At 54.6% G+C, this 11,300-nt stretch overlaps 1 protein-coding gene across 5 annotated transcripts in view; it reads left to right on the forward strand.

Moving 5' to 3' along the window:
• DNMT3A (DNA methyltransferase 3 alpha) overlaps positions 1–10,527 on the forward strand; it is a 93,929-nt gene extending 83,402 nt beyond the window's left edge. For 4 of the 5 annotated variants that reach the window (XM_081101379.1, XM_081101377.1, XM_081101378.1 and 1 more), the window contains 7 exons: positions 1,227–1,372; positions 2,146–2,236; positions 2,423–2,571; positions 3,526–3,611; positions 5,548–5,617; positions 6,927–7,045; positions 7,779–8,772. In XM_081101379.1, the coding sequence (XP_080957505.1) occupies positions 1,227–1,372; positions 2,146–2,236; positions 2,423–2,571; positions 3,526–3,611; positions 5,548–5,617; positions 6,927–7,045; positions 7,779–7,920 (803 nt within the window). In that variant the 3' untranslated portion in view covers positions 7,921–8,772. Of the gene's footprint in view, positions 1–1,226; positions 1,373–2,145; positions 2,237–2,422; positions 2,572–3,525; positions 3,612–5,547; positions 5,618–6,926; positions 7,046–7,778; positions 8,773–9,018 lie in introns of those variants that run through there. The other variant, XM_081101376.1, reaches the window with a different exon arrangement.
• The last annotated feature ends 773 nt before the right edge of the window (positions 10,528–11,300 follow it).

Below are 11,300 nucleotides of genomic sequence, written 5' to 3' on the forward strand. Positions count from 1 at the left end.
TTCTTCATGTGGTTCTTGACCTTGCCAGACAGCCCTCGCGGAAGGTGGCACTGACGCATCTATCTCCCCCTCGGGCCTCCTCCCAGGCTGGGCTCCTCAGTTCCTCCGAAGGGAGTCGCTCTCCTCAGAACCTGCCTTCATGTGACCAGAGGGAGATGGACAGTCTGAGCCCAGGGACCTTGGCCAGAGGGCCAGCGTAGGGGTGGCATCCCAGACCAGGTGTTTGTCTGATGTTTTCATCTCGGTGCCCATGTTCTATAAACCGAGAGGTTCGTGTGCAGCGTTGGTTTCGCAGGCTAGAGCCTCGAGGCCTTCTTGGACCCTGTCGCAGCTCAGGAGGCTGTAGAAGCTCCTTGGTGGGGGGTCTGTTGGGCGCAGGGGAAAGAAAGGCAGCACAGTAGCCTCTTTCTCCTGAAGCTGCTGGGTCTGTTCTCATTGTTTCCTTGCCTTAACCCTTTTCGGTCCAACCTCGAGGCCGACTCGACAGACCAGGCGCTAGGAGCAGGTCCAACGTCGAGCAATAAGAACATTAAAAAGTTCAACATTCAATCCCGTCAATTAATTTGGATCAGACTGTTTGAATTCCAAAAATAACATTGGACCGCAAAGGGTTAATTCAGCAAGCACTGGTGAGGGATTGTGGTAAGGAAGCGCCTGTAGTGAGTTGGGATGAGACCTCATACTCTTACTCCGTCTTAAAGACATTTGTAGCCCAAGAGAAAAGCTGAATTAGGAATACGCACTGCTCTAATGAGGTGGAGAGGGACGCAGAGTGCTGGGGGCTGACGGAGTAGGGGAGGGGCGGGCGTTGCTGAAACATTTTCAGAGCAGGTAGCATTTACGTTGGGTTTGAAGGATGGGGAGAGTCGCGGCAGGATGAGCTGTTTGGGGGAAAGAAGCGATAAGGAAGGACCAGTGTGTGAACGATGGAGAAACAGCAAAGAGGAGGCCACCAAAACTCGGCTGCTGTTCTCCCTGGACCCTGAAACCGCCCCCTGTCCGGCTGGTCTGTCCTGGCCTTTGACCACCTCTGAAGTAGATCAAGCTAGACGTGAAGCAGCCTCGATGTCTCTGTCACTCATGTTCAGTTGGTTCAGAGGATTTCAGGCAGCTTCCTGGGCAGGGCAGGGCTCAGGCCATCGCTGACCCGTGTGTCGGGCTGGCCAGAGGGCTCCCGGCCGAGACCTGCTGCCGGAGGTGACCGCGCTCTTCTCCGGCTGGCGCAGGGCTCCTGGTGCTGAAGGACCTGGGCATTCAGGTGGACCGCTACATCGCCTCGGAGGTGTGCGAGGACTCCATCACGGTGGGCATGGTGCGGCACCAGGGGAAGATCATGTACGTCGGGGACGTCCGCAGCGTCACGCAGAAGCATGTATGTCAGTGCCGGGGTCCCGTCCCGCCTTCTCCGCACCTCGCACTCAGCTCCCGGGGCAGCACCAGCCCCCTTGCGTTTCGTTCATTTATTTTCCTTTCCCTGTTTTCCCAGCCTCTCTTCCTGTCCCTCTTCCGTGTTCCTCCTTGTTTGAGGCTCACGGGCAGAGTGAAATGGGAATTTGGGGCTCGGGCTGCTCTCTGGCTAATTGCAGGGCCCTTTTTAGTTGAGCGCTTAGGACGGCGGTGAGGTGCCTGTCCTCATACTTCTGGCGGCAGCTTTACCAGCCTCCATTTCCCAGGGTGTCCGGCAGGGTCTTGACTAACTGACCCTCTGCCCTTCTGGTGTCTGTGTCTACCGCTGAGACTCTGGGCCCTCAGGAATGCTGAAGGGCGTTGAGATGGCACAGACACCCTGCCCAGAGTGTGCAGAGCACAGAGCACCTTCACGTCAGCCTTCTCGTGAGGGGCTGCCTTCCCTGCTGGGGACACTGGCTTCCCTGCTGGCCTCCGATTATCCCGCTGTGACCCTTCACTTTATTGTAGAGCAAACTGAGCCCGGAGGGCCTCGGGGCCTGGCCCATGGCTGCACGGAGGGTGTGTGCGTGTGCGTAGTGTATGTGCATGAATGTGTGTAGGTGGTGAGCGTACAAAGCAGCCGGGTCTCCTCTCCCCGCGTCCAGGTACTTTTTTGCCAAATTCACAGATAATTTCTCTCTTCCTCTCTCTCTGTCTCTGGACAGTAAGCCGATTACATTCCCTTTATCCTCTCAGATCCAGGAGTGGGGCCCGTTCGACCTGGTGATTGGGGGCAGTCCGTGCAATGACCTCTCCATCGTCAACCCTGCCCGCAAGGGACTCTACGGTAGGTGCCGTGCTCGCCTGGCCGCCTTCTCAGCTTGTGCTTCTGCACGTAGGTTTCCTACTCGGTCATTTCCGCCCTGGGAAGGCTACTCCCACTGACCCTGCCCTCCCTTACCCGCCCCGTGCCCTGGCCACACCACTGGCTCTGCAGACAGCCCAGCTGACGGCTTTCTCTCCCGCCTCTCAGAGGGCACTGGCCGGCTCTTCTTTGAGTTCTACCGCCTCCTGCATGATGCGCGGCCCAAGGAGGGAGATGACCGCCCCTTCTTCTGGCTCTTTGAGAACGTGGTGGCCATGGGCGTTAGTGACAAGAGGGACATCTCACGATTTCTCGAGGTATAGCCGGCACCCTGGGTTTGGCCGACTCACTAACGGCTTCTGCCTTGGACAGCCGCGTTGTCCCTGTCTCATCTGCATTGTGGGGCTGGGGGCTGGGGGCTTCTGCTTTGCAAAGGGCCCATTTGGGAAGCTTGGGGCTTCCCAGTGAGGTGGGGAGGAAGCATTGTTAGAGGTCCTCCCAAGAGAACTCGGGGTCTCTCTCTCGGGGAGGTATACGGCTTAGGGCTTGAAAGACCTGAGTGTAAAGGGGGTGGGGGGCCCACTCCCAGGGTTGGGTTCTGTGTGGTGTTTCTCGGGGGGAGCCTAGGAGATGGCAGAATCGATGGTTCAGCTCGCTCCTCAGCAGCTGTGACAGATGCTCTCTGACACCTGGGAAGGAGACAGGACCTGTCTCAGCGTGGCCCCGGCTCAGCACGCAGCCCGGTCTGAGCTCTGCACAGAGGCAGCCTCGGGGGTGGGCGGTCCGGGAGCTCAAGCCCACGCTCCCAGCCTCGGGATGGGTAACGTCGCAGCTGCTGTTCTGTCACTGCGAGTTGTCTGTCTGGCTCACAGTCGGGGTGTGCAGTGAACATCTGCACCGTTGCTGGAACTTTGTCTCACAAAGCCCCATTGGCCACGTGTGATACTTACATAAACGTTAAAATTCCTCAGTCACACTCACCTCGTTTCAGGTACTCATTAGCCCCCCGCGGCGGGTGGGCAGGGACTGCCGGTGAGCAGCGCACACAGCGGACATTCCCGTCGTCACAGAATGTTCCGCTGGTGTGTGCTGGTCTCCGAGGTTCCGGTAAGAGCTGGTGGAATGTGGCCACGTCTCGTGCTGGCTTTTCCTGGTGGCCTCCTCAGAGAGAAGCCTGAGCCCCTGAGGCTTCCGGGCTCCGAACTCGCAGAAGTTCCTGGCGCCGTTTCCTGCTCCTCTCGCTCACCGTTAACCTCCCTCCTGTTTTATAGTCCAACCCTGTGATGATTGATGCCAAAGAAGTGTCAGCCGCGCACAGGGCCCGCTACTTCTGGGGGAACCTTCCTGGTATGAACAGGTTGGTGAGAGCTCCGGGCCGGGGACGGCTGCGGGTTGGCGTCTGCAGGCAGGACAGCCCGGAGCGGGGGTCCCGAGTGGGCTTTGCAGGCCAGCTCTGCCCTGTTCTTGAGGGAGGGGCGTCAGGGTAGAGAAAATACTTGCCCGAGAAACCAACACCGAGCGTGGAAAAGAGGCCCTTTAAGAGTGCGCCCTTCCCAGGGGCAGACCCGGCGTGCTGCCGAGTTGAATTGCAGGTTCTCCTACACGGGCGATGTCTTCAGTCTCCTGAGGTCAAGTCATGGAGAGAGGGGTTGGGGTGGGAAGGAGGTGCCCACACCCCCCAACCATGTGCCGGTCCAGGGAGGGAATCTTGAAGCAGCGCCTTGCAGGTTTGAAGCCCCGCCTCACTTGTCCACACTCAGTTGGTTCCAGGTCTTTTGCTGGAAGGATGCTCTTCAGTCACACAGATAGATTTTAATATCCAGGAATGAAGAAAATTCCATTTCTTCTGTGCAATAATTGCACTGTATAAAGGGCCTGTGAGGAGAGGGATTCTGGTTGAAAGCAGCTGAAAAGCAGCGTGAGGTCCACCCACTCCAGACATCTCTTATGGAGGGAATATTTTCCAGAATGTTCTGAGTGGATTCTAAGCCTCCTGGAGAATACTTGCAAATTGGAAACATCATTTGATCTGGCCTCAGCTGTGTAATCTCCCTCTCTGTCGTTTGCATGAAGTTGTAGGAACTTCCTCAGGCCCGTCCCCGTTCAGCAGGGCTGCTGTCTTTTGCAAGGGCTTGTTGATGGGGAGGAGATGGGCCAGTGGGGCAGCTGATCTGAAAACTCTGAGCGTCCCCCTAAATTTCCCAAGATGGATGTGTGTGTTGGGAAAATGGACAGGATGGTATAGTCTAGCATTTTCATGAAGCCACACACCTTGATCCTCGGGAATTATTCCCACCTATTTCTTCCAACTCTAAAATTCTACAACTCTGAGCTTCCAGGAGGAGCAGGGAGACCAGGTGGGACCAGGTAGAGACGCATGTGTGTGTGTGTGTGTGTGTGTGTGTGTACATATGTACATACGGACGGACGTGTGGGCGCGTGCGTGTGTGTACATATGTACATATGGACGTGTGCGTGCGTGCGTGCGTGCATGCGCGCGCGCGCACGCGTGTGTGTACGTACTTGTGTGTGCATGTGTGTACGTACGTACGTACGGACGTGTGTGTGTGCGTACGTGTGTGTACGTGCGTACGTGTGTGTGTGTGTGTGTGTGTGTGTGTGTGTGTGTGTGTGTGCGTATGCACGCATAAGCTGAGAGGAGCCTGGAAGCGCTATTGGTGCGGGTCCGAGGTTCCCACACTGAGCCATGGACTGCTCAGTGAAGCCTTCATTGAGTATTTCTAAAGGTCAGAAAAGGCCTGTGCTGGAGGCGGTGTTCAGTGATCTGGTCTGCCCTCTGGGAAGTCACAGAATGTTAGTCTTCAGGGGACTGCGCAACATTTGTCTTTTTAACTTACATTTAAGGTGCACAGTTCAATGAATTCCATCCAGTGTGCACACCCATGTAACTGTCACTATAATCAAGATACACAGCATTCTGTTGCCCCCCGAAGCTTGCTTTGTTGAATCCTTTTAAAACTCAGTTAAAATAACTGATGTAAAAATAAAAACATTTGGGTTTTTCCCCTTCTGGGCAGGTGTGACCTGCTTACTTGTAGTTTGAGGCCACTTTTGAATTTGCCTTTTAAGGGTTAATACTTGGTGGATTTGTGTCCGCGGGTGGCTGCAGTGTGTGTGTGTGTTTCCTGGGGGAGTGGGAAGGGCTTACAACAAGGTGGGAGGCAGGACCCCCTCTGCTGGCCCGTGTGAGTCAGATGGCTGCTGGGTCAGCCCTGCCCGGTGTGTCCCTGTCCTCCTGGGCCCGCTGTCACCTCCTCTGTTCTGCCTCCTAGGCCGTTGGCATCCACTGTGAATGACAAGCTGGAGCTGCAGGAGTGTCTGGAACACGGCAGAATAGCCAAGGTGAGCCGCGTCGGGGCCCTCTGCTGGGCGGTAGGGGGAAGGGCAGAGGGCGGGGTGCCGTAGAGCAGCCACCAGGGCTGTGAGCCTGCCCTCTAGAGCTCTGGGTGCAGGCGGGATGGGGGGTGCAATTTAGGGGTGATACGGGGTCATTCATGCAGTTGGCCTGAGGGGAGGATCTAGAGCAGCGGTTCTCAACCTGTGGGTCGCGACCCCTTTGGGGGTCGAACGACCCTTTCACAGGGGTTGCCTAAGACCATTGGAAAACCCATATATAATTACATACTGTTTTTGTGGTTAATCACTGTGCTTTAATTATGTTCAATTTGTAACAATGAAAATACATCCTGCATATCAGATATTTACATTACGATTCATAACAGTAGCAAAATGGCAGTTAGGAAGTAGCAACGAAAATAATTTTATGGCCGAAACCGGTTTGGCTCAGTGGATAGAGCGTCGGCCTGCGGACTGAAGGGTCCCAGGTTCGATTCCGGTCAAGGGCATGTGCCTTGGTTGCGGGCACATCCCCAGTGGGGAGTGTGCAGGAGGCAGCTGGTCGATGTTTCTCTCTCATAGATGTTTCTAGCTCTCTATCTTTCTCCCTTCCTCTCTGTAAAAAATCAATAAAATATATTTAAAAAAAAAATAATAATTTTATGGTTGGGGGTCACCACAACATGAGGAACTGTATTAAAGGGTCACGGCATTAGGAAGGTTGAGAACCACTGCTCTAGAGGAAGGTCTGGAAGGCAGAGAGAGAGAGAGATCAGAAGTCATTGCTGGCCTTCTGCCCTCCCTTGTTAAGCACTGCTTGGTGTCCCATGGGAGGCAGACACTGAGAAACCTTTGCCAAGGTCCCTAGTTCTGCAAGGGCGTTTAAATTTTTTGGCCGGGACCTATTGCGTGAGTTTCCACAGCAGCGACTCTCCTGTGATGTGGAAGCTCCGTTTCACTCTGTAGAAATCTCCCCGAGTGCGTGCACCAGGCATCAGGTTCCCTGAGAGCAGGGACCAGCAATTGTGTATCTTGAGCCGGAGTGATCTGGCATCTTTTTGCCTGCAAGTCACTACACTTATGAAGGAAGCAGTTCTTGGAGGACTTAGGAAGGACAGTGGCTCCAGCTGCTATATCTCCAGCCGTTGGCCGGCAGGATTGGACTAGGATGGCGGGGTGACCGCAGAGTAGGAGGAAGAGCAGGGCAGTGGGGTCTGCAGAGGCCCACTTTGGCCAGTCCCTGGCAAGCACCTGGCACACGTGGCAGATGCATGACCAGCGAATGAGTGCTCGTTCCTCTTTCCTCGTCTTCTAGTTCAGCAAAGTGAGGACCATCACCACGAGGTCGAACTCCATAAAGCAGGGCAAAGACCAGCATTTCCCCGTCTTCATGAATGAGAAAGAGGACATCTTATGGTGCACTGAAATGGAAAGGTACCCAAGGCTGGGCTGGGGTCACGGGGCTGTCCTGGCGGGAGGGGGTCTCCCGGCCAGGCTGGCGTCTTGCACAGATGCCACCTGAGCAGTGGGTACCCGGGCATTTCCTGACGTGGCCGATTCCTGGGGATGGTCCCACAGTGAGGCATCTAGAAATCAGTCCACGGGGGCCTTGGGTCCCGGGGGTCCTGCTGAGCTCCAGGAAACATGGCGGCTCAGGAGCATCTTATCTCGTGCTGCTCCTTTAGGTGCCTCACAAACCAGGGCAGCACAGGACCAGGTGGGCCTTCCAGCCTGAGCACCCTGACGGGGTGCAAACTGGACTCAGAGACGAGATGACCCCTTCATTCTCAGTGTAACGGCCACTTAGCCAGCCAGACAGACCACTTACACAAACAACAAGCAGGCGGGAACTCCTGGAGGGCGTGGAGTCAGACAAGAGTTCTCCTCCCTCTTGGGGGAAGGTATTGGGGTGTATAGTCATTACTTTCAGACTTCAGGTACCCACTGCAGATCTAAATCTCAGGTGCCGCCTTGTCCTGGAGGTGTTCTCACAAATCCTGACTTTGCTTCTACCGTGTGGTAACTCTCTCGGCCACGGTCATCTTACCTAGCTTCAAATCCACAGACAGCAGCGGGCTGTCCGAGTCTTGAGTGGGTGACAGAGGAGCGAAGATCCCCCAGAATCCCATGCGCCAGCGCTCACCCCGCCCTCTGCCTCTTTCCCCAGGGTGTTCGGCTTCCCTGTCCACTATACCGACGTTTCCAACATGAGCCGCTTGGCGAGGCAGAGACTGCTGGGCCGGTCGTGGAGCGTGCCGGTCATCCGCCACCTCTTCGCTCCGCTGAAGGAATATTTTGCTTGTGTGTAAGGGACATGAGGGCAAACTGAGGTAGTGATACAGAGTTAAAAAAACAAACAAACAAAAAAACACACAAAAAACCACAAAGAACATGAGGATGGAAAGAAGTATCAGCACCCAGAAGAGAAAGGAATTTAAAACAAAAACCAGAGGCGGAAATACCGGAGGGCTTTGCCTGGTGAAAAGGGTTGGACATCATCTGGTTTTTCAATGTTAATCTTTAGTCCTATTTAAAAACAATATCATGTTCCCTAGCCCCCCCCCCCCTTTTTTTGGGTCAGATCTTTTGTTTTCTACTCTTTTCAGAGGGGTTTTCTGTTTGTTTGGGTTTTTGTTTCTTGCTGTGACTGAAACAAGAGGGTTTATTGCAGCAAAAATTAACAACAAAACATAGTAACGATACCTTGCCGAGAGAGAAGAAAAAAAGGAAATTCTATGGAAATCTATATATTGGTATTGGATTTTTTTTTTTTTTTAACTATATAACTTTTTGTTGTTGTCTCTAGCCTGATCAGATAGGAGCACAAGCAGGGGGCGGAAAGTAGAGACATACTCAGGAGGCCGAGACCCCTCCCAGCCACTGAGCTGTCTTGCTAGCACCATTCCTGGTCATGCAAAGCAGAACCCAACTAGCAGCAGGGAGAGGACACCACAAGACCCTTTTATACAGTATTTCAGGTGCCTACCACACAGGAAACCTTGAAGAAAACCAGTTTCTAGAGCCGCTGTTACCTCTTGTTTACAGTTTATATATATATGATAGATATGAGATATATATATAAAAGGTACTGTTAACTACTGTACAACCTGACTTCATAATGGTGCTTTCAAACAGCGAGATGAGTAAAAACATCAGCTTCCATGTTGCCTTATGCGCAAAGGGTTTTAATCAAGGATGGAGAGGGGGAGAAGGTCCATCACCACCCAGGTGGCTTTTCCCCTTGGCGTGCCACGGGGGTGAAGGACGGTTTGGGGACCGCGTTGCCCTGCTTCTCCCTGCCAAAAAGGGGGTGAGAGGAGGTGGTCGGGACCGTGGACAGCTGAGAGCGGGATTCATCCAGGATCACGCAATAACCGTTTGATTTTTTTTTTTTCTCCCAAAAAAAGGAGACTCCCTCAGCAAGATGGCAGGATAAGGGGTCTCCCTTCCAAGTTTTTCACATTAGCCGATCTGAGGGCTCCTCGTGGTGGGATCAGAACTGATCCAGAGTGTGGGAAAGTGGCCGCTAAAAACCCCGCCTGGAGCGAATAAAAAAACATACAAAACGTGCTGGTGCTCTCCCGTCTGAAGTCGCCTTTTGTGTGTTCTTTTATGAGGCCCCACCGTCCGCCCTCTGCGCACAAGGCGGCTCCTGGCCCTGGAATGCGATGTTTTTGGTCATCTCCAAAGGCTGCAGTTTTATACGGGGAGGCTGACGACACCTTTCGTTATAATTATTCTTATGGTTCTGGTTATAATTATGTTTGTTTTCAGATTTTTCGTTAAGAACACAAAAACCCAACCCACCCCCCTCCCCTTAAGGTTTCAAACCAAGGTGCGGGGAGCAGGGTGCTTCTAAGCTAGGGGTGGCCCTGGTGCCCTGGCTCCCCACCCCTCGGGCCAGGTGGGCCACCAGGTGCAGCGACGGGTGGGCGGCCCGGGAGTCCCCCAGGCTAGCTTCCGGTGCGCCCCTCTTCTCTTCTGCTTCCCCTCCTCTGGAGGCGTGTGTGTCAGGGCTGGAGGGAGGGCCGGCGTCTCTCTCCTGTGTGTGTGACTGGAGTGGTGTGTATTTCTTTTCTAGTGCTTTGGTCTGGTGATCGCTGTGCTCTTAACCTGAGTCAGCAGCACCCGGAGCCCCAAGTGCACAACACTTGGTTCCGCTTCCTACCGAGGCAAGCAGCCTGGTGTTGGCGGTAGGCGGGACGCCAGTGGCGGCTCCAGGGTGAGGGCCCAATGGGCGGATGCTTGCCTGGATAGATGGGGTGTAGATATGTGGCATATAGAGATATATATTTTATAATGGGAGGGGGGATGGCACCTCCTGGGACCGGCAGGGCTGGGAGGTGTGCTGTCAAGCACATGGTCCCAAGTTCGCATCCCTAGAAACGGCCTATGGTGATAGGCACTATATAAATAGGGTCATGTATAAGAGATATTATGGAGTGGGGACCGGGAAGTGGGGCTCAGGAGGCTGAGCTTCGGGTCCCGCTGCAGACGTAAGCCCCACACCGATCAATCCCACACGCATACACAGGAACATGTCTATCCCGATGCATAACAGATGCACTCACACCGCCAGGGAGCACCCCGCCACTCCCCCAGGAGTCAGGACTTTGTGGAGTCGGCCCTGCAGCTCTTTCCCTCTGTTGCCCTGATTGCAGGTAGACTGTCAATCCCAGAAGTTGCTCGGTGCTGAGGCAGGAAAAGGAGGAGGTTTTATTTTAGCAGGTGCTCTCCTCTAGCAGGTAGCGTGCTCTCTCTTTTGCCCCTGGTGATGTCAAAAGACTCTTCTGTTAGCAACTGTGATACTGACCTGCAACTCTAGGCACCAGTAAAGTCAGCCCTCAGCTCCCCCTACCTATTCTCCCCTCAACCAAAATGGAATTACATCCAGGTCTGTCTTGGCCAAGGGGCTTCCACTCAAAAAAATAAAAAATAAAAAAATGGGACAGTGAACCTCATGTTTTGAATCAAGCAAATTAGTAATTTGGTGACAAAATTAAACCAAGGCTTTGAATCCCTTGCTCATTGCTCAGGAGTAAGCTCACAGCCGGTAGCCAGTGTCCTGCTCCTTTTAGGGGTGCTTAGTTCTGGACCCCAATCTACTCATTTCCTTGTCAGATTGGCTTTGAAGATCACACCCAGTTGCTTCCCGCTAGCTCTGGTGGCAGGTGGTGATGGGCCAGGGGGCTGGAGTGGCCAGGAGGGGTACCTTTGCCCCTCCCTCTCTGGAGTCCCTGTACCTGACTGGTGCTCACGTCTCCTCCTGCTCCAGCTCCCTCTGCACCTGGAGACCGCCAGCACCACTAGGAGGGCTGGGGGAGGAGGGCTGCCTCAGCAGCCCAAGGTGCTCCCTCCCCCGCTGGCCAGTGCTAGGTCTTCCCAGCCCCCAGTGTCAGGACGGCGGCGCGGCCTTCCTCTGCAGACACTTGGAGCTTCAGGCTCTCCTGGGTCTTTGTCCGCTGCTCACGCGAAGGCATTCGCCTTTCCCCATGGCCCAGGCTGCACCCGAGGGGTGGTGTGGGAAGAAGCTGGGAAGCCAAGGAGGTGGCAAGCCCAAGGATCAGTGCGGCCGGCAGCTTGCTCAGGGAGGTGCGCTGTGGCTGACCCTTAAGAGCGCTTGTTCCTCCCGGCGGGGCAGCCTGACGAGGCCCTAGGATGGACCAGGTGCCCCTCGCGGGGGTGAGAG

This window comes from Myotis nattereri (genome assembly GCF_964212035.1).
Source record: "Myotis nattereri genome assembly, chromosome: 10".
Lineage (NCBI taxonomy): Eukaryota > Metazoa > Chordata > Mammalia > Chiroptera > Vespertilionidae > Myotis > Myotis nattereri.